The sequence below is a fragment of the Eucyclogobius newberryi genome, unplaced genomic scaffold (genome assembly GCF_026437365.1).
Source record: "Eucyclogobius newberryi isolate DKJ021-1_F unplaced genomic scaffold, fEucNew1.0.hap1 SCAF_293, whole genome shotgun sequence".
Classification (NCBI taxonomy): Eukaryota; Metazoa; Chordata; class Actinopteri; order Gobiiformes; family Gobiidae; genus Eucyclogobius; species Eucyclogobius newberryi.
In genome coordinates this window covers 58,210-85,000 of record NW_027315938.1, presented here as the reverse complement: position 1 = coordinate 85,000, position 26,791 = coordinate 58,210, and the positions used below count along the sequence as shown (strand labels likewise).

General features: G+C 49.3%; 2 protein-coding genes across 2 annotated transcripts; one reads left to right on the top strand and one right to left on the bottom strand.

Annotated features, from left to right (window-relative positions):
* Positions 1–2,289: 2,289 nt before the first annotated feature.
* cart4 (cocaine- and amphetamine-regulated transcript 4) lies at positions 2,290–5,957 on the top strand. Its single transcript, XM_072459905.1, has 3 exons — positions 2,290–2,588; positions 3,562–3,639; positions 5,802–5,957. The coding sequence occupies exons 1-3, from the start codon at positions 2,460–2,462 to the stop codon at positions 5,907–5,909; spliced, it is 315 nt and encodes a 104-aa protein (XP_072316006.1). The 5' UTR covers positions 2,290–2,459; the 3' UTR covers positions 5,910–5,957.
* Positions 5,958–9,947: 3,990 nt separating this feature from the next.
* Positions 9,948–24,805, bottom strand: mllt11 (MLLT11 transcription factor 7 cofactor). The gene is made up of 3 exons (XM_072459906.1): positions 24,613–24,805; positions 20,756–20,899; positions 9,948–10,264 (listed from the first exon to the last, which is right to left on the bottom strand). The coding sequence occupies exons 2-3, from the start codon at positions 20,897–20,899 to the stop codon at positions 10,175–10,177; spliced, it is 234 nt and encodes a 77-aa protein (XP_072316007.1). The 5' UTR covers positions 24,613–24,805; the 3' UTR covers positions 9,948–10,174.
* Positions 24,806–26,791: the final 1,986 nt, after the last annotated feature.

Genomic DNA, 26,791 nt, shown 5'->3' with positions numbered 1-26,791 from the left:
ACGACTGCAGTATAAATACGACTGCAGTATAAATACGACTGCAGTATAAATACGACTGCAGTATAAATACGACTGCAGTATAAATACGACTGCAGTACAAATACGACTGCAGTATAAATACGACTGCAGTATAAATACGACCGCAGTACAAATACGACTGCAGTATAAATACGACTGCAGTATAAATGCGACTGCAGTACAAATGCGACTGCAGTACAAATACGACTGCAGTATAAATACGACTGCAGTATAAATACGACTGCAGTATAAATACGACTGCAGTATAAATGCGACTGCAGTACAAATGCGACTGCAGTACAAATACGACTGCAGTATAAATACGACTGCAGTACAAATACGACTGAAGTATAAATACGACTGCAGTACAAATACGACTGCAGTACAAATACGACTGCAGTACAAATACGACTGCAGTACAAATACGACTGAAGTATTTGTCCCTGATGCGTCTGAATCTGAGGCTCATGTTTATGTTAAATTCGTCCTCGTCTGAAGACGTCACACGAGAAGAAGGAGCTGACATTTCACTGACACACACACACACAAGACACACACACACACACGACACACACACACACACACACGACACACACAAGACACACACACAAGACACACACACACACACACACGACTGTAACACACACACACACACACAGTCTTGTCTGGGACATGTCCCTCAGAGACACATCAGGCCTTAAAGTGGCTTCTACACAAACAAGAGTGTGTCGTGTCTTTGTGCTCAAACTGTCCCTCTGGGACAAATAAATGCATTTTGATTGATTGATTGATTGATAGATAACATGCTAACATTGTTGCTATAGTAACCAGACTTGAGTCTGTGGCTGCACAATCTGCAGGGAGGGCATCTGACATACAGGTCCAGTCTGACTGAGCACGTCCCTCTGATAAACACTTTATTATGTGTCTGGTCACTGCTGGTCACTGCTGGTCACTGCTGGTCACTGCTGGTCACTGCTGGTCACTGCTGGTCACTGCTGGTCACTGCTGGTCACATGTTTCTCTCCTTCTTCCTCTCAGAGCTTCTGTTTCAGACTCTGATGATGACGACCTGGAGATCCAGATGCTCCTCATCTGTCAGAGGAACGCTCTCTAAATGAACCTCCCTCTCACCTCCTGTCCAGGACTAAACCTGCTTTAGTCCTGCTTTAGACCTGCTTTAGTCCTGCTTTAGACCTGCTTTAGTCCTGCTTTAGTCCTGCTTTAGTCCTGCTTTAGGCCTGCTTTAGACCTGGTTTAGTTCTGGTTTAGTTCTGGTTTAGTCCTGCTTTAGTCCTGCTTTAGTCCTGCTTTAGTCCTGCTTTAGTCCTGCTTTAGGCCTGGTTTAGTCCTGCTTTAGTCCTGCTTTAGTCCTGCTTTAGTCCTGTTTTAGACCTGGTTTAGTCCTGCTTTAGACCTGCTTTAGACCTGCTTTAGACCTGCTTTAGTCCTGCTTTAGTCCTGCTTTAGTCCTGCTTTAGTCCTGCTTTAGTCCTGCTTTAGTCCTGCTTTAGGCCTGGTTTAGTCCTGGTTTAGTTCTGGTTTAGTCCTGGTTTAGTCCTGGTTTAGTCCTGCTTTAGTTCTGGTTTAGTCCTGCTTTAGTCCTGCTTTAGTCCTGCTTTAGACCTGCTTTAGTCCTGCTTTAGTCCTGCTTTAGGCCTGGTTTAGTCCTGGTTTAGTTCTGGTTTAGTCCTGCTTTAGTCCTGCTTTAGTCCTGCTTTAGTCCTGTTTTAGACCTGGTTTAGTCCTGCTTTAGACCTGCTTTAGACCTGCTTTAGACCTGCTTTAGTCCTGCTTTAGTCCTGCTTTAGTCCTGCTTTAGTCCTGCTTTAGTCCTGCTTTAGTCCTGCTTTAGGCCTGGTTTAGTCCTGGTTTAGTTCTGGTTTAGTCCTGGTTTAGTCCTGGTTTAGTCCTGCTTTAGTCCTGCTTTAGTCCTGCTTTAGTCCTGCTTTAGTCCTGCTTTAGTCCTGCTTTAGGCCTGGTTTAGTCCTGGTTTAGTTCTGGTTTAGTCCTGGTTTAGTCCTGGTTTAGTCCTGCTTTAGTCCTGGTTTAACCTTGTTTGTGTCTAAAGCTAACGTCACACCCTCCCCAGACGCTTCTTATTTTTCTTGCTGCCACGCCCCCTTCATCACTAACCCAACCCTGCTGCAGGCCACGCCCCTTGGACTGTTCATAAAAGCCCCAAGACTGGACCGAAAACCAGACTCACACAGAATCCAGACTCCTCGTTAGCTCCTCGTTAGCTCCTCGTTAGCTCCTCGTTAGCTCCTCGTTAGCTCCTCGTTAGCTCCTTGTTAGCCACTCCATTCACTTTACAGTGAATCTGATGCTAACCTGAGTCTCACCGCTGAAGAAAATAGTTTTTTGAGTTTTGGGAGATTCTTTGTTGATTTTTTTCTGCTTTTGTTCATTGGTGTCTTAGGTTTTTTTTGGTGGTTGCCATGGAGACCGTGCGTGTTGCTGTGGCGCTCTCTGTGTGTCTGTCCGTGCTCTGCCAGGGTCAAAGTTCACAAGTGCTGGACGAAGAGAACGCAGCCGCATCCGCCCTGGGGCTGAGCCAGAGAGAACTGGTGAGTCTGAAGCTGAAATCCTGATAAAAGTTCAGCTTTAATGTCATTATTTTACAAGTTTACAATAATCTTTGACTAAATTTTATATTTTTACAAAGAATTAAACAAACACAACACATAAAAACAAGAGTTGAGTTTGGTTTTCAATTCAACTCCCAAAAACAGCCGTTGTCTCGGAGGCGACAGTGAAGAACGGATCAGACAATGTCCATAAGGACGAGGGGCGATGTCCCAAGGTCCTCTGTCCTTACACCCTCCTTCTCCTTCAGGTTTTGAGCATATGCATTGTTTATATTTACTCGATAATGTCACACGACTCCTCTGAGAGCACGATGAGTGTCTGTTTACCGGGAGGGCATCAGGAGATTTGAATCCTTTTTGTATTAAACAAGAGGGAAATGTTTCATTGATTAAAGAAACAATCAAACCAGGCTCAGTCTATAATCCCTGCAGCTGTTCAGAGCACACAGACCCTGCAGCAGTTCAGATGTTACAGACCATGCAGTTTTTCTGATGTGACAGACCCTGCAGCTGTACTGAGACTGCAGATTATGCAGCTAATCAGAGGATAGAGACCCTGCAGCAGATCAGAAATCACAGACCTTACAGCAGTTCAGATGCGACAGACCCTACTGCAGTTCAGATAATACAGACCATGCAGGCATACAGATGCGATAGGCCCTGCAGCTTTTCAGAGACGACATACCATGCAGCTGTTTAAAAACTGCAGACCCTGCAGCAGTTCAGCTGTCACAGACGTCACATTAAGGCTGTTTCACTTCTTCAGTGACAAACATTAGAATATCATGGATCCAGATGCTTCAGAATGAGGACATTGGGGGCGTTGCCATAGCGATTAACACTTTAAATATATACAATATAAATGTTGTACCTTTTGAATGAAATAAAGTTCTTAAAATGTGGAAAGTCACGAAAGTGCCAGAGTTTGAGTCACAAGATGAGGTTCCTTCAGGTGGACGTTCTGGACCAGTTTCTGGACGATGAAGACAGAGAACTGTCCGTGCAGAAGAAAGCCAGCGTCATCCCCAGGGTATTTCTGACTCGTGTACTTCTGACTCGTGTACTTCTGACTCGTGTACTTCTGACTCGTGTACTTCTGACTCGTGTACTTCTGACTCGTGTACTTCTGACTCGTGTACTTCTGACTCGTGTACTTCTGACTCGTGTACTTCTGACTCGTGTACTTCTGACTCGTGTACTTCTGACTCGTGTACTTCTGACTCGTGTACTTCTGACTCGTGTACTTCTGACTCGTGTACTTCTGACTCGTGTACTTCTGACTCGTGTACTTCTGACTCGTGTACTTCTGACTCGTGTACTTCTGACTCGTGTACTTCTGACTCGTGTACTTCTGACTCGTGTACTTCTGACTCGTGTACTTCTGACTCGTGTACTTCTGACTCGTGTACTTCTGACTCGTGTTCTTCTCACTCGTGTTCTTCTCACTCGTGTTCTTCTGACTCGTGTGTTCTTCTGACTCGTGTGTTCTTCTGACTCGTGTGTTCTTCTCACTCGTGTGTTCTTCTGACTCGTGTTCTTCTGACTCGTGTGTTCTTCTGACTCGTGTGTTCTTCTCACTCGTGTGTTCTTCTCACTCGTGTTCTTCTCACTCGTGTGTTCTTCTGACTCGTGTGTTCTTCTCACTCGTGTGTTCTTCTCACTCGTGTGTTCTTCTCACTCGTGTGTTCTTCTGACTCGTGTGTTCTTCTCACTCGTGTGTTCTTCTCACTCGTGTGTTCTTCTCACTCGTGTGTTCTTCTCACTCGTGTGTTCTTCTCACTCGTGTGTTCTTCTCACTCGTGTGTTCTTCTCACTCGTGTTCTTCTCACTCGTGTGTTCTTCTGACTCGTGTGTTCTTCTGACTCGTGTGTTCTTCTCACTCGTGTGTTCTTCTCACTCGTGTGTTCTTCTGACTCGTGTGTTCTTCTCACTCGTGTGTTCTTCTCACTCGTGTGTTCTTCTCACTCGTGTGTTCTTCTCACTCGTGTGTTCTTCTCACTCGTGTGTTCTTCTGACTCGTGTGTTCTTCTGACTCGTGTGTTCTTCTCACTCGTGTGTTCTTCTCACTCGTGTGTTCTTCTCACTCGTGTTCTTCTGACTCGTGTGTTCTTCTGACTCGTGTGTTCTTCTCACTCGTGTGTTCTTCTCACTCGTGTGTTCTTCTCACTCGTGTGTTCTTCTGACTCGTGTGTTCTTCTCACTCGTGTGTTCTTCTCACTCGTGTGTTCTTCTCACTCGTGTGTTCTTCTCACTCGTGTGTTCTTCTCACTCGTGTGTTCTTCTCACTCGTGTGTTCTTCTCACTCGTGTGTTCTTCTCACTCGTGTGTTCTTCTGACTCGTGTGTTCTTCTGACTCGTGTGTTCTTCTCACTCGTGTGTTCTTCTCACTCGTGTGTTCTTCTCACTCGTGTGTTCTTCTCACTCGTGTGTTCTTCTCACTCGTGTGTTCTTCTCACTCGTGTGTTCTTCTGACTCGTGTGTTCTTCTGACTCGTGTGTTCTTCTCACTCGTGTGTTCTTCTCACTCGTGTGTTCTTCTCACTCGTGTTCTTCTGACTCGTGTGTTCTTCTGACTCGTGTGTTCTTCTGACTCGTGTGTTCTTCTGACTCGTGTGTTCTTCTCACTCGTGTGTTCTTCTCACTCGTGTTCTTCTGACTCGTGTGTTCTTCTGACTCGTGTGTTCTTCTGACTCGTGTGTTCTTCTGACTCGTGTGTTCTTCTCACTCGTGTGTTCTTCTCACTCGTGTGTTCTTCTCACTCGTGTGTTCTTCTCACTCGTGTGTTCTTCTCACTCGTGTGTTCTTCTGACTCGTGTGTTCTTCTGACTCGTGTGTTCTTCTCACTCGTGTGTTCTTCTCACTCGTGTGTTCTTCTCACTCGTGTTCTTCTGACTCGTGTGTTCTTCTGACTCGTGTGTTCTTCTCACTCGTGTGTTCTTCTCACTCGTGTGTTCTTCTCACTCGTGTGTTCTTCTGACTCGTGTGTTCTTCTCACTCGTGTGTTCTTCTCACTCGTGTGTTCTTCTCACTCGTGTGTTCTTCTCACTCGTGTTCTTCTGACTCGTGTGTTCTTCTGACTCGTGTGTTCTTCTGACTCGTGTGTTCTTCTGACTCGTGTGTTCTTCTGACTCGTGTGTTCTTCTGACTCGTGTGTTCTTCTCACTCGTGTGTTCTTCTCACTCGTGTGTTTCAGTGTGATGTGGGAGAACGCTGTGCTCTGAAACACGGCCCCAGAATCGGTCGACTCTGCGACTGCCTCAGGGGAACGGCCTGTAACAGCTTCTTCCTGCGCTGCTACTGACCAACACTGACCAACACTGACCAACACTGACCAACACTGACCAACACTGTAACTGCTACTGACCAACACTGACCAACACTGACCAACACTGTAACTGACACTGTAACTGCTACTGACCAACACTGTAACTGACACTGTAACTGCTACTGACCAACACTGACCAACACTGTAACTGACACTGACCAACACTGTAACTGACACTGACCAACACTGTAACTGCTACTGACCAACACTGACCAACACTGTAACTGACACTGACCAACACTGACCAACACTGTAACTGACACTGACCAACACTGACCAACACTGTAACTGACACTGACCAACACTGACCAACACTGTAACTGACACTGTAACTGACACTGACCAACACTGACCAACACTGTAACTGACACTGACCAACACTGACCAACACTGTAACTGACACTGACCAACACTGACCAACACTGACCAACACTGACCAACACTGACCAACACTGACCAACACTGTAACTGACACGTGTCATTAAAGTGTTATTAAAATGATCTTCATGTTCATTATAAGTTAATCATTATTATTAAAGTCTTTTATCTTTTACTGAATGAAATGGGTCCATATTTTATTCTCACTGACCACAGCCCAAAGGTCACAGCCCAAAGGGTCACAGCCCAAAGGTCACAGCCCAAAGGGTCACAGCCCAGAGGTCACAGCCCAAAGGTCACAGCCCAGAGGTCACAGCCCAAAGGTCACAGCCCAAAGGTCACAGCCCAGAGGTCACAGCCCAAAGGTCACAGCCCAAAGGTCACAGCCCAGAGGTCACAGCCCAAAGGGTCACAGCCCAAAGGTCACAGACTTAAACTATTCACTCGTACAAATACGGTCTCCATGGTAACTCGAAATACAGCCAGGAAAATAAGTCTGAACGCCCTGTGATTTTGGAACTCCTCCCACTTTGTATGAGTAGTTCTGGAGCAGGACTTTGGCCACGCCTCCACACAGGTCAGGGGTCAGGGCTGTTGCTGAGCAACACAGAGTGTCAGCTCCTCCAAAGATCTGAGACTGTCCGTGTGCTTCAGGTCATTGTCATGTTAGAAGACCCAGCCACGCCCCTTCTTCAGCCACGCCCCTTCTTCAGCCACGCACCATCTTCAGCCACGCCCCTTCTTCAGCCACGCCCCATCTTCAGCCACGCACCATCTTCAGCCACGCCCCTTCTTCAGCCACGCCCCATCTTCAGCCACCCCCCATCTTCAGCCACGCGCTTCTTCAGCCACGCCCCATCTTCAGCCACGCCCCATCTTCAGCCACGCCCCTTCTTCAGCCACGCACCATCTTCAGCCACGCCCCATCTTCAGCCACGCCCCATCTTCAGCCACGCCCCATCTTCAGCCACGCGCTTCTTCAGCCACGCCCCATCTTCAGCCACGCACCATCTTCAGCCACGCCCCATCTTCAGCCACGCCCCTTCTTCAACGCTCTGACTGAGCGAAGAAGGTTGTCATGGTTACGTTCATCCTCTCCTTAACACAGCATCCACATGCTTCACTGTAGGAATGGTCCTCATCCAAACACGGCGAGTTGACTTTATACATGTCATGTGTATATATATATATATATATATATATATATATATATATATTTAGACTTGTTCAAACACACAGTACTGTCCCTTTAGGAGCTTTCACATTTTGGACTCTTCCAATGATAAGCTAAGCTAACATAATATTATTGTTTGAGAGAACAGCTTAGATGCGACTCTCCTTTTGTGATTAACCATCGCTGAAGGTTTGTGTGTTTGCTAATGATGCTAATGATGCTAATGATGCTAATGATGATCAGTTAAAATATTAATTTAGCAGAATAAAACTGAATAAAATATGCGTTCAGGGCCCGGTGTGACGATCAGCTCAGATAAAGAGCCTTGCAGGCATTCAGGGCCCGGTGTGACGATCAGCTCAGATAAAGAGCCTTGCAGGCGTTCAGGGCCCGGTGTGACGATCAGCTCAGATAAAGAGCCTTGCAGGCGTTCAGGGCCCGGTGTGACGATCAGCTCAGATAAAGAGCCTTGCAGGCGTTCAGGGCCCGGTGTGACGATCAGCTCAGATAAAGAGCCTTGCAGGCGTTCAGGGCCCGGTGTGACGATCAGCTCAGATAAAGAGCCTTGCAGGCGTTCAGGGCCCGGTGTGACGATCAGCTCAGATAAAGAGCCTTGCAGGCGTTCAGGGCCCGGTGTGACGATCAGCTCAGATAAAGAGCCTTGCAGGCGTTCAGGGCCCGGTGTGACGATCAGCTCAGATAAAGAGCCTTGCAGGCGTTCAGGGCCCGGTGTGACGATCAGCTCAGATAAAGAGCCTTGCAGGCGTTCAGGGCCCGGTGTGACGATCAGCTCAGATAAAGAGCCTTGCAGGCGTTCAGGGCTAAATGCCACGTTGTCGTCTGATTGTATCAATAAATGAATAAAGTGTCTGAGTCATTCATCTGCGTAATATAGATCAAATCAGAAGAATCTGGCCTAAAAGTGAAGCTGCTTTTGTAACGTCGAGATTAGACTGTAGCTCCTCCCACACTGTAGCTCCTCCCACACTGTAGCTCCTCCCACACTGTAGCTCCTCCCACACTGTAGCTCCTCCCACACTGTAGCTCCTCCCACACTGAGTCCTGAAAGCTCCATAATGAGCTTTAACTGGACTTCTGGGTTATGAACTGTCTCTACATGAACGGCCTGGATGAACTGTCTCTAGATGAACGGCCTGGATGAACTGTCTCTACATGAACGGCCTGGATGAACTGTCTCTACATGAGCGGCCTGGATGAACTGTCTCTACATGAACGGCCTGGATGAACTGTCTCTACATGAACGGCCTGGATGAACTGTCTCTAGATGAACGGCCTGGATGAACTGTCTCTACATGAACGGCCTGGATGAACTGTCTCTACATGAACGGCCTGGATGAACTGTCTCTAGATGAACGGCCTGGATGAACTGTCTCTACATGAGCGGCCTGGATGAACTGTCTCTACATGAACGGCCTGGATGAACTGTCTCTACATGAACGGCCTGGATGAACTGTCTCTAGATGAACGGCCTGGATGAACTGTCTCTACATGAGCGGCCTGGATGAACTGTCTCTACATGAACGGCCTGGATGAACTGTCTCTACATGAACGGCCTGGATGAACTGTCTCTACATGAACGGCCTGGATGAACTGTCTCTAGATGAACGGCCTGGATGAACTGTCTCTAGATGAACGGCCTGGATGAACTGTCTCTACATGAACGGCCTGGATGAACTGTCTCTACATGAACGGCCTGGATGAACTGTCTCTAGATGAACGGCCTGGATGAACTGTCTCTACATGAACGGCCTGGATGAACTGTCTCTAGATGAACGGCCTGGATGAACTGTCTCTAGATGAACGGCCTGGATGAACTGTCTCTAGATGAACGGCCTGGATGAACTGTCTCTACATGAGCGGCCTGGATGAACTGTCTCTAGATGAACGGCCTGGATGAACTGTCTCTAGATGAACGGCCTGGATGAACTGTCTCTAGATGAACGGCCTGGATGAACTGTCTCTAGATGAACGGCCTGGATGAACTGTCTCTACATGAGCGGCCTGGATGAACTGTCTCTACATGAGCGGCCTGGATGAACCTCCCTCTCTCCTCCTGATGGTTTTGTACTGAATCAGTTTCTTTGAGCTTGTAGAGACTTTTATAAATCTTTAAATGTGACCGATAATATTCTGTTCAAACTTGAGTCATAAATGCTTTTCGCAGATTTTAACATTTCATATTTAGATTGAAAAAAGACTGAAAACAGATTTCATGTATTTTTATTATTTGTATGACATAAAACTTAAAGTATAACATTCCTAAACAGATGAATCTCATGCGTTCAATAAATAATACAAAAATACTAGATATTTGTCACATTCAGACGAGTCTGACCTTAAATAATAAAGTTTAAACCAGTTAAACTCAAAAGGACTTTGAGACCCGGGTCTAATGTTCCGCAGTGTGGCTTTAACGCCCCCTGCTGGCCCCGCCCCCTGCTGGCCCCGCCCCCCGTGTCGCTCACAGAACAGACCCAGACAAAGAAAAGAAGATTTTAAAAACTACAAACATCTGAATCTGTCACATTTTTCAGAAGTGTCAATTTAAATATTTGATTTGACATTTGTTTAGTTTAACAGAAGATTTGGAGTTTAAATGTTGTGCTTCCCGTTTGTGACGCAGATCTTGCAGCAGGACTCGGGGTCACACAGGGGTCAGGGGTCGCCCTCACAGCAGCAGCTCCAGGTCCTGGATCAGGTGGTCCACACTGACCAGAGGAGCTCTCCAGAAGTGAAAGGCAGAGAACTCGTCCAGATCCTGAACACGACAAACATAAAGAACATGATGAAACCTCTGACCTCTGACCTCAGCTGCACGTCTCTGTGGAACCAGCAAGAGGCCGCTCCATGTTTAGTCCTGACTCTGGCACCAGCAGGAGGCCGCTCCATGTTAAGTCCTGACTCTGGCACCAGCAGGAGGCCGCTCCATGTTAAGTCCTGACTCTGGCACCAGCAGGAGGCCGGTCCATGTTTAGTCCTGACTCTGGCACCAGCAGGAGGCCGGTCCATGTTTAGTCCTGACTCTGGCACCAGCAGGAGGCCGCTCCATGTTTAGTCCTGACTCTGGCACCAGCAGGAGGCCGCTCCATGTTAAGTCCTGACTCTGGCACCAGCAGGAGGCCGGTCCATGTTTAGTCCTGACTCTGGCACCAGCAGGAGGCCGGTCCATGTTTAGTCCTGACTCTGGCACCAGCAGGAGGCCGCTCCATGTTTAGTCCTGACTCTGGCACCAGCAGGAGGCCACTCCATGTTAAGTCCTGACTCTGGCACCAGCAGGAGGCCGCTCCATGTTTAGTCCTGACTCTGGCACCAGCAGGAGGCTGGTCCATGTTTAGTCCTGACTCTGGCACCAGCAGGAGGCCGCTCCATGTTTAGTCCTGACTCTGGCACCAGCAGGAGGCCGCTCCATGTTAAGTCCTGACTCTGGCACCAGCAGGAGGCCGCTCCATGTTTAGTCCTGACTCTGGCACCAGCAGGAGGCCGGTCCATGTTTAGTCCTGACTCTAGCACCAGCAGGAGGCCGGTCCATGTTTAGTCCTGACTCTGGCACCAGCAGGAGGCCGCTCCATGTTTAGTCCTGACTATGGCACCAGCAGGAGGCCGGTCCATGTTTAGTCCTGACTCTGGCACCAGCAGGAGGCCGGTCCATGTTTAGTCCTGACTCTGGCACCAGCAGGAGGCCGGTCCATGTTTAGTCCTGACTCTGGCACCAGCAGGAGGCCGGTCCATGTTTAGTCCTGACTCTGGCACCAGCAGGAGGCCGCTCCATGTTAAGTCCTGACTCTGGCACCAGCAGGAGGCCGCTCCATGTTCAGTCCTGACTCTGGCACCAGCAGGAGGCCGGTCCATGTTTAGTCCTGACTCTGGCACCAGCAGGAGGCCGGTCCATGTTTAGTCCTGACTCTGGCACCAGCAGGAGGCCGCTCCATGTTTAGTCCTGACTCTGGCACCAGCAGGAGGCCGCTCCATGTTTAGTCCTGACTCTGGCACCAGCAGGAGGCCGCTCCATGTTTAGTCCTGACTCTGGCACCAGCAGGAGGCCGCTCCATGTTTAGTCCTGACTCTGGCACCAGCAGGAGGCCGCTCCATGTTTAGTCCTGACTCTGGCACCAGCAGGAGGCCGGCCCATGTTTAGTCCTGACTATGGCACCAGCAGGAGGCTGGTCCATGTTTAGTCCTGACTCTGGGCACCAGCAGGAGGCCGGTCCATGTTTAGTCCTGACTATGGCACCAGCAGGAGGCTGGTCCATGTTTAGTCCTGACTCTGGGCACCAGCAGGAGGCCACTCCATGTTTAGTCCTGACTCTGGCACCAGCAGGAGGCCGCTCCATGTTTAGTCCTGACTCTGGCACCAGCAGGAGGCCGCTCCATGTTTAGTCCTGACTCTGGGCACCAGCAGGAGGCCGCTCCATGTTTAGTCCTGACTCTGGCACCAGCAGGAGGCCGCTCCATGACCTAACTGCAGCATGTAGAGGTTGAACAGAAGGGGACCCAGGACTGACCCTTGGGGCCCCCACAGGTCTGGGACACAAAGTACTTCCTGTCTTCCAGATAGGACCTTAACCAGTTTAGGGCGGGGCCAGTGGTGTCCAGTCCTCTAGTCTCTGTAAGAGGGTCACATGATGGACAGTGTCAAAAGCAGCATCAGATCCAACAGAATTAAGACTGAGGCTTTGCCCGTGTCAGTGTTCAGGAGGATGTCATTTGTCACCTTGACAACAGCAGTCTCAGTCACCATGACAACAGCAGTCTCAGTCACCATGACAACAGCAGCCTCAGTCACCATGACAACAGCAGTCTCAGTCACCATGACAACAGCAGTCTCAGTCACCATGACAACAGCAGCCTCAGTCACCATGACAACAGCAGTCTCAGTCACCATGACAACAGCAGTCTCAGTCACCATGACAACAGCAGCCTCAGTCACCATGACAACAGCAGCCTCAGTCACCATGACAACAGCAGCCTCAGTCACCATGACAACATCAGTCTCAGTCACCATGACAACAGCAGCCTCAGTCACCATGACAACAGCAGTCTCAGTCACCATGACAACAGCAGTCTCAGTCACCATGACAACAGCAGCCTCAGTCACCATGACAACAGCAGCATCAGTCACTATGACAACAGCAGCCTCAGTCACCATGACAACAGCAGCCTCAGTCACCATGACAACAGCAGCCTCAGTCACCATGACAACAGCAGACTCAGTCACCATGACAACAGCAGCCTCAGTCACCATGACAACAGCAGTCTCAGTCACCATGACAACAGCAGTCTCAGTCACCATGACAACAGCAGTCTCAGTCACCGTGACAACAGCAGCCTCAGTCACCATGACAACAGCAGTCTCAGTCACCGTGACAACAGCAGCATCAGTCACCATGACAACAGCAGCCTCAGTCACCATGACAACAGCAGCCTCAGTCACCATGACAACAGCAGCCTCAGTCACCATGACAACAGCAGTTTCAGTCACCATGACAACAGCAGCCTCAGTCACCATGACAACAGCAGCCTCAGTCACCATGACAACAGCAGCCTCAGTCACCGTGACAACAGCAGCCTCAGTCACCGTGACAACAGCAGCCTCAGTCACCGTGACAACAGCAGCCTCAGTCACCGTGACAACAGCAGCCTCAGTCACCGTGACAACAGCAGTCTCAGTCACCGTGACAACAGCAGTCTCAGTCACCATGACAACAGCAGCCTCAGTCACCATGACAACAGCAGCATCAGTCACCATGACAACAGCAGCATCAGTCACCATGACAACAGCAGCCTCAGTCACCATGACAACAGCAGTCTCAGTCACCATGACAACAGCAGCCTCAGTCACCATGACAACAGCAGCCTCAGTCACCGTGACAACAGCAGCCTCAGTCACCGTGACAACAGCAGCCTCAGTCACCGTGACAACAGCAGTCTCAGTCACCGTGACAACAGCAGTCTCAGTCACCGTGACAACAGCAGCCTCAGTCACCATGACAACAGCAGCCTCAGTCACCGTGACAACAGCAGCCTCAGTCACCGTGACAACAGCAGTCTCAGTCACCGTGACAACAGCAGTCTCAGTCACCGTGACAACAGCAGTCTCAGTCACCGTGACAACAGCAGTCTCAGTCACCGTGACAACAGCAGCCTCAGTCACCATGACAACAGCAGCCTCAGTCACCATGACAACAGCAGCCTCAGTCACCATGACAACAGCAGCATCAGTCACCATGACAACAGCAGCCTCAGTCACCATGACAACAGCAGTCTCAGTCACCATGACAACAGTAGCCTCAGTCACCATGACAACAGCAGCCTCAGTCACCGTGACAACAGCAGCCTCAGTCACCGTGACAACAGCAGCCTCAGTCACCGTGACAACAGCAGTCTCAGTCACCGTGACAACAGCAGCCTCAGTCACCGTGACAACAGCAGCCTCAGTCACCGTGACAACAGCAGCCTCAGTCACCATGACAACAGCAGCCTCAGTCACCATGACAACAGCAGTCTCAGTCACCATGACAACAGCAGTCTCAGTCACCATGACAACAGCAGTCTCAGTCACCATGACAACAGCAGCCTCAGTCACCATGACAACAGCAGTCTCAGTCACCATGACAACAGCAGTCTCAGTCACCATGACAACAGCAGCATCAGTCACCATGACAACAGCAGCATCAGTCACCATGACAACAGCAGTCTCAGTCACCATGACAACAGCAGCCTCAGTCACCATGACAACAGCAGCATCAGTCACCATGACAACAGCAGTCTCAGTCACCATGACAACAGCAGCCTCAGTCACCATGACAACAGCAGCATCAGTCACCATGACAACAGCAGCCTCAGTCACCATGACAACAGCAGCCTCAGTCACCATGACAACAGCAGTCTCAGTCACCATGACAACAGCAGCCTCAGTCACCATGACAACAGCAGCATCAGTCACCATGACAACAGCAGCCTCAGTCACCATGACAACAGCAGCCTCAGTCACCATGACAACAGCAGCATCAGTCACCATGACAACAGCAGCCTCAGTCACCATGACAACAGCAGTCTCAGTCACCATGACAACAGCAGCATCAGTCACCATGACAACAGCAGTCTCAGTCACCATGACAACAGCAGTCTCAGTCACCATGACAACAGCAGCCTCAGTCACCATGACAACAGCAGTCTCAGTCACTATGACAACAGCAGCCTCAGTCACCATGACAACAGCAGTCTCAGTCACCATGACAACAGCAGTCTCAGTCACTATGACAACAGCAGCCTCAGTCACCATGACAACAGCAGCCTCAGTCACCATGACAACAGCAGCCTCAGTCACCATGACAACAGCAGTCTCAGTCACCATGACAACAGCAGCCTCAGTCACCATGACAACAGCAGTCTCAGTCACCATGACAACAGCAGCCTCAGTCACCATGACAACAGCAGCCTCAGTCACCATGACAACAGCAGTCTCAGTCACCATGACAACAGCAGTCTCAGTCACCATGACAACAGCAGCATCAGTCACCATGACAACAGCAGCATCAGTCACCATGACAACAGCAGTCTCAGTCACCATGACAACAGCAGCATCAGTCACCATGACAACAGCAGCATCAGTCACCATGACAACAGCAGTCTCAGTCACCATGACAACAGCAGCATCAGTCACCATGACAACAGCAGCATCAGTCACCATGACAACAGCAGCCTCAGTCACCATGACAACAGCAGTCTCAGTCACCATGACAACAGCAGTCTCAGTCACCATGACAACAGCAGTCTCAGTCACCATGACAACAGCAGCATCAGTCACCATGACAACAGCAGCATCAGTCACCATGACAACAGCAGTCTCAGTCACCATGACAACAGCAGTCTCAGTCACCATGACAACAGCAGCATCAGTCACCATGACAACAGCAGCATCAGTCACCATGACAACAGCAGCCTCAGTCACCATGACAACAGCAGTCTCAGTCACCATGACAACAGCAGCCTCAGTCACCATGACAACAGCAGCCTCAGTCACTATGACAACAGCAGCCTCAGTCACCATGACAACAGCAGCCTCAGTCACTATGACAACAGCAGCCTCAGTCACCATGACAACAGCAGCATCAGTCACCATGACAACAGCAGCCTCAGTCACCATGACAACAGCAGTCTCAGTCACCATGACAACAGTAGCCTCAGTCACCGTGACAACAGCAGCCTCAGTCACCGTGACAACAGCAGTCTCAGTCACCGTGACAACAGCAGTCTCAGTCACCATGACAACAGCAGCCTCAGTCACCGTGACAACAGCAGCCTCAGTCACCGTGACAACAGCAGCCTCAGTCACCATGACAACAGCAGCCTCAGTCACCATGACAACAGCAGTCTCAGTCACCATGACAACAGCAGTCTCAGTCACCATGACAACAGCAGTCTCAGTCACCATGACAACAGCAGTCTCAGTCACCATGACAACAGCAGCCTCAGTCACCATGACAACAGCAGTCTCAGTCACCATGACAACAGCAGTCTCAGTCACCATGACAACAGCAGCATCAGTCACCATGACAACAGCAGCATCAGTCACCATGACAACAGCAGTCTCAGTCACCATGACAACAGCAGCATCAGTCACCATGACAACAGCAGTCTCAGTCACCATGACAACAGCAGCCTCAGTCACCATGACAACAGCAGCATCAGTCACCATGACAACAGCAGCCTCAGTCACCATGACAACAGCAGTCTCAGTCACCATGACAACAGCAGCCTCAGTCACCATGACAACAGCAGCATCAGTCACCATGACAACAGCAGCATCAGTCACCATGACAACAGCAGCCTCAGTCACCATGACAACAGCAGCATCAGTCACCATGACAACAGCAGCCTCAGTCACCATGACAACAGCAGTCTCAGTCACCATGACAACAGCAGCATCAGTCACCATGACAACAGCAGTCTCAGTCACCATGACAACAGCAGTCTCAGTCACCATGACAACAGCAGTCTCAGTCACCATGACAACAGCAGTCTCAGTCACTATGACAACAGCAGTCTCAGTCACTATGACAACAGCAGTCTCAGTCACCATGACAACAGCAGTCTCAGTCACCATGACAACAGCAGTCTCAGTCACTATGACAACAGCAGCCTCAGTCACCATGACAACAGCAGCCTCAGTCACCATGACAACAGCAGCCTCAGTCACCATGACAACAGCAGCCTCAGTCACCATGACAACAGCAGCCTCAGTCACCATGACAACAGCAGCCTCAGTCACCATGACAACAGCAGCCTCAGTCACCATGACAACAGCAGTCTCAGTCACCATGACAACAGCAGTCTCAGTCACCATGACAACAGCAGCATCAGTCACCATGACAACAGCAGCATCAGTCACCATGACAACAGCAGTCTCAGTCACCATGACAACAGCAGCATCAGTCACCATGACAACAGCAGCATCAGTCACCATGACAACAGCAGTCTCAGTCACCATGACAACAGCAGCATCAGTCACCATGACAACAGCAGCATCAGTCACCATGACAACAGCAGCCTCAGTCACCATGACAACAGCAGTCTCAGTCACCATGACAACAGCAGTCTCAGTCACCATGACAACAGCAGTCTCAGTCACCATGACAACAGCAGTCTCAGTCACCATGACAACAGCAGCATCAGTCACCATGACAACAGCAGCATCAGTCACCATGACAACAGCAGTCTCAGTCACCATGACAACAGCAGCATCAGTCACCATGACAACAGCAGCATCAGTCACCATGACAACAGCAGCATCAGTCACCATGACAACAGCAGCCTCAGTCACCATGACAACAGCAGTCTCAGTCACCATGACAACAGCAGCCTCAGTCACCATGACAACAGCAGCCTCAGTCACTATGACAACAGCAGCCTCAGTCACCATGACAACAGCAGCCTCAGTCACTATGACAACAGCAGCCTCAGTCACCATGACAACAGCAGCCTCAGTCACCATGACAACAGCAGCCTCAGTCACCATGACAACAGCAGCCTCAGTCACTATGACAACAGCAGTCTCAGTCACCATGACAACAGCAGTCTCAGTCACCATGACAACAGCAGTCTCAGTCACCATGACAACAGCAGCCTCAGTCACCATGACAACAGCAGCCTCAGTCACCATGACAACAGCAGCCTCAGAGCTTTAAAACCTGAAAAACATCTAATGAGTCGTTTATTAAGAGGAAATCTGTGAAAGGACTTTGGCCCAAAATGTCAGATCAGAGATGAACCGGTCATGACTCAATACTGACCCCCCCCCTCCCCTGACCACTCCCCCCTCCCCTGACCACTCCCCCTGACCCCTGACCCCTGCTCTTCTTTAGCAGAGGCTTTATGACCGCAGTTTTCAAAGACATTGGGAATGTTCCAGATTGAAGCTTTAACTATGTGAGTGATGCACAACTATTCTAGTCACAAAGACATATCATGACCTCATGGGCTTTGTAACACCAAAGCAATGGAAGGAGTACTTTTACGGACTACGACAGAGTCTGAGGACTACGACAAAGTCTGAGGAATAAAGTCTGGCGGTAATGCAACACTTGGATGCCAACCGCCATAAAACAACAACAACAACAACAACAACAAACACAGACTTTATAAATCTGGAGGTGACACATGGAGCAGCTGTAGATGAACTCAGACTGTGATGATCTCATGGACAGTTTTGTCAGTTACAGGTGCAAAGTGAGTCCGCTCTAAGTGTCCAGGTGGTTTTAGGGTCATTTATTACATTGTGGGATTTATAGCATTTTTAATGCCCTGAACTTTGTCATTAAAGAATAATGCAAACTCATTACACTTGATGTGGAAATGAGTTCTAACGGCAGCTGAGCTGGAGGTTTGTTCATCTGTTACTGTGGAAACAGGACACGCCCCTTGTTACTGCAGCTTCCAATTATTTCAGAAAAATATCTTTCCCTAGGGTGGGGTCTCTCTGCTGTGGGTGGGGTCTCTCTGCTGTGGGTGGGGCCTCTCTGCTGTGGGTGGGGCCTCTCTGCTGTGGGTGGGGCCTCTCTGCTGTGGGTGGGGCCTCTCTGCTGTGGGTGGGGCCACTCTGCTGTGGGTGGGGCCCCTCACATGCTGAGTAAGACTGAAGGTTTCAAGGACAACATCAGGCTCTTTCTGTCACAAATATGATCCACATGAACATTAAAATCACCTGTAATGACCAAACCATCAGAGTCTGTGCGACTGAAACGTCTCAGTCAAATCACTCCTCTTCTGCACCCTCACTCCTCCTCTTCACCTTCACTCCTCCTCTTCACCCTCACCCCTCCTCTTCACCCTCACTCCTCCTCTTCACCTTCACTCCTCCTCTCACCTTCACTCCTCCTCACCCCTCCTCTCACCTTCATTCCTCCTCTTCACCTTCATTCCTCCTCTGCACCCTCACTCCTCCTCTGCACCCTCACTCCTCCTCTTCACCTTCACTCCTCCTCTTCACCTTCATTCCTCCTCTTCACCCTCACTCCTCCTCTGCACCCTCACTCCTCCTCTTCACCTTCACTCCTCCTCTTCACCTTCATTCCTCCTCTTCACCCTCACTCCTCCTCTGCACCCTCACTCCTCCTCTTCACCTTCACTCCTCCTCTTCACCTTCACTCCTCCTCTCACCTTCATTCCTCCTCTCACCTTCATTCCTCCTCTGCACCCTCACTCCTCCTCTGCACCCTCACTCCTCCTCTTCACCTTCATTCCTCCTCTTCACCCTCACTCCTCCTCTGCACCCTCACTCCTCCTCTTCACCTTCACTCCTCCTCTTCACCTTCATTCCTCCTCTTCACCCTCACTCCTCCTCTGCACCCTCACTCCTCCTCTGCACCCTCACTCCTCCTCTTCACCTTCACTCCTCCTCTTCACCTTCACTCCTCCTCTGCACCCTCACTCCTCCTCTTCACCTTCACTCCTCCTCTTCACCTTCACTCCTCCTCTTCACCTTCATTCCTCCTCTTCACCCTCACTCCTCCTCTGCACCCTCACTCCTCCTCTTCACCTTCACTCCTCCTCTTCACCTTCACTCCTCCTCTTCACCTTCACTCCTCCTCTCACCTTCATTCCTCCTCTCACCTTCATTCCTCCTCTGCACCCTCACTCCTCCTCTGCACCCTCACTCCTCCTCTTCACCTTCATTCCTCCTCTTCACCCTCACTCCTCCTCTGCACCCTCACTCCTCCTCTTCACCTTCACTCCTCCTCTTCACCTTCATTCCTCCTCTTCACCTTCATTCCTCCTCTGCACCCTCACTCCTCCTCTGCACCCTCACTCCTCCTCTTCACCTTCACTCCTCCTCTTCACCTTCACTCCTCCTCTTCACCTTCATTCCTCCTCTTCACCCTCATTCCTCCTCTTCACCCTCACTCCTCCTCTGCACCCTCTCAGTCTGTTCTCGCCGCATGTCGACTGCACCACGAGCACAATCAGCGGTTTCACTCCTCCATGTTTGGCCAAAACATGAGGAAGTGACGTTATCTCAGAGACAGTGACAGACCTGTCCGTGACCTTTACACGTGTCACATGACGTACGGCAGCGTCTTCATCAGGACAGACCTGTCCGTGACCTTTACACGTGTCACATGACGTACGGCAGCGTCTTCATCAGGACAGACCTGTCCGTGACCTTTACACGTGTCACATGACGTACGGCAGCGTCTTCATCAGGACAGACCTGTCCGTGACCTTTACACGTGTCACATGACGTACGGCAGCGTCTTCATCAGGACAGACCTGTCCGTGACCTTTACACGTGTCACATGACGTACGGCAGCGTCTTCATCAGGACAGACCTGTCCGTGACCTTTACACGTGTCACATGACGTACGGCAGCGTCTTCATCAGGACAGACCTGTCCGTGACCTTTACACGTGTCACATGACGTACGGCAGCGTCTTCATCAGGACAGACCTGTCCGTGACCTTTACACGTGTCACATGACGTACGGCAGCGTCTTCATCAGGACAGACCTGTCCGTGACCTTTACACGTGTCACATGACGTACGGCAGCGTCTTCATCAGGACAGACCTGTCCGTGGTAAACATCTGTTTGTGAGCTGTATTTTAGGCGACTTTACGTTGGACACATCCTGGTCCTTCTGGTCTTTAGACTTTGGGAACGACAGAGTCAATGTGGTTTAGATTGAAAGTAGCTGTGTTTCTTTAGAACTGCATGTTTGATGTGTTCAATCTAAACGTGTTTGTCGTGTTTCACCTGGTCCATCTGAAGCCCCGCCTGCTCTGTGCTCTCATTGGTCAGCCCGTTGTCCGTCAGGCCCAGCTCAAAAAGCTCTCCCATATCCAGTGCCGCGATTGGCTGCCTCCAGAACAGGAAGGAGTCGAACTCAGAGCTCTGCATCTGAAACCAGACCTGGTTTAGTCCTGGTTTAGACCTGGTTTAGTCCTGGTTTAGTCCTGGTTTAGACCTGATTTAGTCCTGGTTTAGACCTGGTTTAGTCCTGGTTTAGACCTGGTTTGGACCTGGTTTAGTCCTGGTTTAGACCTGGTTTAGTCCTGGTTTAGTCCTGGTTTAGACCTGGTTTAGTCCTGGTTTAGTCCTGGTTTAGACCTGATTTAGTCCTGGTTTAGACCTGGTTTAGACCTGGTTTAGACCTGGTTTAGACCTGGTTTAGACCTGGTTTAGTCCTGGTTTAGACCTGGTTTAGACCTGGTTTAGACCTGGTTTAGTCCTGGTTTAGACCTGGTTTAGTCCTGGTTTAGACCTGGTTTGGTCCTGGTTTAGACCTGGTTTAGTCCTGGTTTAGACCTGGTTTAGACCTGGTTTAGTCCTGGTTTAGTCCTGGTTTAGAATTGGTTTAGTCCTGGTTTAGACCTGGTTTAGACCTAGTTTAGACCTGGTTTAGACCTGGTTTAGTCCTGGTTTAGTCCTGGTTTAGACCTGGTTTAGTTCTGGTTTAGTCCTGGTTTAGTCCTGGTTTAGTCCTGGTTTAGTCCTGGTTTAGTCCTGGTTTAGACCTGGTTTAGTCCTGGTTTAGTCCTGGTTTAGACCTGATTTAGTCCTGGTTTAGACCTGGTTTGGACCTGGTTTAGTCCTGGTTTAGACCTGATTTAGTCCTGGTTTAGACCTGGTTTGGACCTGGTTTAGTCCTGGTTTAGACCTGGTTTAGTCCTGGTTTAGTCCTGGTTTAGACCTGGTTTAGTCCTGGTTTAGTCCTGGTTTAGACCTGATTTAGTCCTGGTTTAGACCTGGTTTAGACCTGGTTTAGACCTGGTTTAGACCTGGTTTAGTCCTGGTTTAGACCTGGTTTAGACCTGGTTTAGACCTGGTTTAGTCCTGGTTTAGACCTGGTTTAGACCTGGTTTAGACCTGGTTTGGTCCTGGTTTAGACCTGGTTTAGTCCTGGTTTAGACCTGGTTTAGACCTGGTTTAGTCCTGGTTTAGAATTGGTTTAGTCCTGGTTTAGACCTGGTTTAGACCTAGTTTAGACCTGGTTTAGACCTGGTTTAGTCCTGGTTTAGTCCTGGTTTAGACCTGGTTTAGTTCTGGTTTAGTCCTGGTTTAGTCCTGGTTTAGTCCTGGTTTAGTCCTGGTTTAGTCCTGGTTTAGACCTGGTTTAGACCTGGTTTAGTCCTGGTTTAGACCTGGTTTAGACCTGGTTTAGACCTGGTTTAGTCCTGGTTTAGACCTGGTTTAGACCTGGTTTAGACCTGGTTTGGTCCTGGTTTAGACCTGGTTTAGTCCTGGTTTAGACCTGGTTTAGACCTGGTTTAGTCCTGGTTTAGTCCTGGTTTAGAATTGGTTTAGTCCTGGTTTAGACCTGGTTTAGACCTGGTTTAGACCTGGTTTAGACCTGGTTTAGTCCTGGTTTAGTCCTGGTTTAGACCTGGTTTAGTCCTGGTTTAGTCCTGGTTTAGTCCTGGTTTAGTCCTGGTTTAGTCCTGGTTTAGACCTGGTTTAGACCTGGTTTAGACCTGGTTTAGTCCTGGTTTAGACCTGGTTTAGTCCTGGTTTAGTCCTGGTTTAGACCTGGTTTAGACCTGGTTTAGTCCTGGTTTAGACCTGGTTTAGACCTGGTTTGGTCCTGGTTTAGACCTGGTTTAGTCCTGGTTTAGACCTGGTTTAGACCTGGTTTAGTCCTGGTTTAGTCCTGGTTTAGAATTGGTTTAGTCCTGGTTTAGACCTGGTTTAGACCTGGTTTAGACCTGGTTTAGTCCTGGTTTAGTCCTGGTTTAGACCTGGTTTAGTTCTGGTTTAGTCCTGGTTTAGTCCTGGTTTAGTCCTGGTTTAGTCCTGGTTTAGTCCTGGTTTAGACCTGGTTTAGACCTGGTTTAGACCTGGTTTAGTCCTGGTTTAGACCTGGTTTAGTCCTGGTTTAGTCCTGGTTTAGTCCTGGTTTAGACCTGGTTTAGTCCTGGTTTAGAATTGGTTTAGTCCTGGTTTAGACCTGGTTTAGTCCTGGTTTAGTCCTGGTTTAGAATTGGTTTAGTCCTGGTTTAGTCCTGGTTTGGACCTGGTTTAGTCCTGGTTTAGACCTGGTTTAGACCTAGTTTAGACCTGGTTTAGTTCTGGTTTAGTCCTGGTTTAGTCCTGGTTTAGACCTGGTTTAGTCCTGGTTTAGAATTGGTTTAGTCCTGGTTTAGACCTGGTTTAGTCCTGGTTTAGAATTGGTTTAGTCCTGGTTTAGACCTGGTTTAGACCTGGTTTAGACCTGGTTTAGACCTAGTTTAGACCTGGTTTAGTCCTGGTTTAGTCCTGGTTTGGACCTGGTTTAGTCCTGGTTTAGTCCTGGTTTAGTCCTGGTTTAGAATTGGTTTAGTCCTGGTTTAGACCTGGTTTAGACCTGGTTTAGACCTGGTTTAGACCTAGTTTAGACCTGGTTTAGTCCTGGTTTGGACCTGGTTTAGTCCTGGTTTGGACCTGGTTTAGACCTGGTTTAGACCTGGTTTAGACCTAGTTTAGACCTGGTTTAGTCCTGGTTTAGACCTAGTTTAGTCCTGGTCTGAACCTGATCTGCTTGTTTACTTCATTTGAGTCCATAGTTATTTGAGTTAAAATTGAAAGGGGAACTGAGTCTGGATATAAACCACAAGGACACGAGGCATTGACTTGAAACACTTTCTAAGTCTGGTCCCGAAACAGACTCAGATCAAACCCGGCGTTAAACAGTTGTGTGGCCGCGTTTGGCCCCCGGGCCACGATCCGGACCTGGACCATGACTAAGATAAGACTGACTAAAAAAGAACTCCTACGTCTCACATTTATGTTTCATTTCTATTATAATGATTAAAAAACCTGGTTTAGTCCTGGTTTAGTCCTGGTTTAGTCCTGGTTTAGACCTGGTTTAGTCCTGGTTTAGACCTGGTTTAGTCCTGGTTTAGTCCTTTTTTATTCCTGGTTTATTCCTGGTTTAGTCCTGGTTTAGACCTGGTTTAGTCCTGGTTTAGACCTGGTTTAGACCTGGTTTAGTCCTGGTTTAGTCCTGGTTTAGACCTGGTTTAGACCTGGTTTAGACCTGGTTTAGTCCTGGTTTAGACCTGGTTTAGTCCTGGTTTGTCCTGGTTTAGTCCTGGTTTAGTCCTGGTTTAGTCCTGGTTTAGACCTGGTTTAGTCCTGGTTTAGTCCTGGTTTAGTCCTGGTTTAGACCTGGTTTAGACCTGGTTTAGTCCTGGTTTAGACCTGGTTTAGACCTGGTTTAGTCCTGGTTTAGTCCTGGTTTAGTCCTGGTTTAGACCTGGTTTAGTCCTGGTTTAGACCTGGTTTAGACCTGGTTTAGTCCTGGTTTAGACCTGGTTTAGACCTGGTTTAGTCCTGGTTTGTCCTGGTTTAGTCCTGGTTTAGACCTGGTTTAGTCCTGGTTTAGTCCTGGTTTAGTCCTGGTTTAGACCTGGTTTAGACCTGGTTTAGTCCTGGTTTGTCCTGGTTTGTCCTGGTTTGTCCTGGTTTAGTCCTGGTTTAGTCCTGGTTTAGTCCTGGTTTAGACCTGGTTTAGTCCTGGTTTAGTCCTGGTTTAGTCCTGGTTTTACACATTTAAAAAACATATAAATAACGGCCTGATAATAAATAATAAAACCGTGTCTTGCCGTTTAAACGGAGGAATAACGTGCATTTACCGTGTTTTCGGGTCAAATCTGGTCTAAAGACTCTCTTCCGGGTCTGGTCCGGGTCTGGTCCGGGTCTGGTCCGGGTCTGGTCCGGGTCTGGTCCGGGTTTAGTCCGGGTTTAGTCCTGGTTTGGAGCTTTGTTCGGGTTTATTCTGCGGCAGGTTCTTTCGTCTCACTGCGCCTGCGTCAAAAGCACGGTAACTGAAAAGGACATATCCGGTATGTTCTTTCAGATTAAAACAAATAGATATTTATTTCACTTTTACTTATTCTTTAACCTTCTCTTTCATAATTTTTCATCTGTGTTTTTTTCTTTTCATTTTATGGAAAATAAAAATAAACTTTTCAGTCCAAAAAAATACTTATTGAGGAAATAGTTTAATCTTTGCTCTTGTTTTGTAGAACAAGTTACCGGTTTATATTGTTTTGATGTTTAAACTTGATGTCCCTGCTTGAGACCAACGCCCTTCATTTCAAATGCGTTTCAAACCCAGTCCAGTGTGTGTCCAGTGTGTGTCCAGTGTGTGTGTGTGTGTGTCCAGTGTGTGTCCAGTGTGTGTGTCCAGTGTGTGTCCAGTGTGTGTGTCCAGTGTGTGTCCAGTGTGTGTCCAGTGTGTGTGTCCAGTGTGTGTCCAGTGTGTGTGTCCAGTGTGTGTCCAGTGTGTGTGTCCAGTGTGTGTCCAGTGTGTGTCCAGTGTGTGTGTGTGTGTGTCCAGTGTGTGTCCAGTGTGTGTGTCCAGTGTGTGTCCAGTGTGTGTGTCCAGTGTGTGTGTCCAGTGTGTGTCCAGTGTGTGTGTCCAGTGTGTGTCCAGTGTGTGTCCAGTGTGTGTGTCCAGTGTGTGTCCAGTGTGTGTCCAGTGTGTGTGTCCAATGTGTGTCCAGCGTGTGTCCAGTGTGTGTCCAGTGTGTGTCCAGCGTGTGTCCAGTGTGTGTGTGTGTGTGTGTGTGTGTCCAGTGTGTGTGTCCAGTGTGTGTCCAGTGTGTGTCCAGCGTGTGTCCAGTGTGTGTGTCCAGTGTGTGTCCAGTGTGTGTCCAGTGTGTGTGTCCAGTGTGTGTGTCCAGTGTGTGTGTCCAGTGTGTGTGTCCAGTGTGTGTCCAGCGTGTGTCCAGCGTGTGTCCAGTGTGTGTGTCCAGTGTGTGTGTCCAGTGTGTGTGTCCAGTGTGTGTCCAGTGTGTGTGTCCAGTGTGTGTGTCCAGTGTGTGTCCAGTGTGTGTCCAGCGTGTGTCCAGTGTGTGTCCAGTGTGTGTCCAGCGTGTGTCCAGTGTGTGTGTCCAGTGTGTGTGTCCAGTGTGTGTGTCCAGTGTGTGTCCAGTGTGTGTCCAGCGTGTGTCCAGTGTGTGCGTCCAGTGTGTGTGTGTGTCCAGTGTGTGTCCAGTGTGTGTGTCCAGTGTGTGTCCAGTGTGTGTGTGTGTCCATTGTGTGTGTCCAGTGTGTATCCAGTGTGTGTCCAGTGTGTGTCCAGTGTGTGTCCAGTGTGTGTCCAGTGTGTGTCCAGTGTGTGTGTGTGTCCATTGTGCGTCCAGTGTGTGTGTGTGTCCAGTGTGTGTCCAGTGTGTGTGTGTGTGTGTGTCAAGTGTGTGTCCAGTGTGTGTGTGTGTCCAGTGTGTGTCCAGTGTGTGTGTGTGTGTGTCCATTGTGCGTCCAGTGTGTGTGTGTGTCCAGTGTGTGTCCAGTGTGTGTGTGTGTGTGTCAAGTGTGTGTCCAGTGTGTGTGTCCAGTGTGTGTGTCCAGTGTGTGTGTGTGTGTGTGTGTGTGTCCAGTGTGTGTCCAGTGTGTATCCAGTGTGTATCCAGTGTGTGTCCAGCGTGTGTCCAGTGTGTGTGTATGTGTCCAGTGTGTGTGTGTGTGTGTGTGTGTCCAGTGTGTATCCAGTGTGTGTCCAGTGTGTGTCCAGTGTGTGTCCAGTGTGTGTGTGTGTGTGTGTGTGTCCAGTGTGTGTCCAGTGTGTGTCCAGCGTGTGTCCAGTGTGTGTCCAGCGTGTGTCAAGTGTGTGTCCAGTGTGTGTCCAGTGTGTGTCCAGCGTGTGTCCAGTGTGTGTCCAGTGTGTGTCCAGTGTGTGTCCAGTGTCCAGTGTGTGTGTGTGTGTGTGTGTGTCCAGTGTGTGTCCAGTGTGTGTCCAGTGTGTGTGTGTGTGTGTCAAGTGTGTGTCCAGTGTGTGTGTGTGTCCAGTGTGTGTCCAGTGTGTGT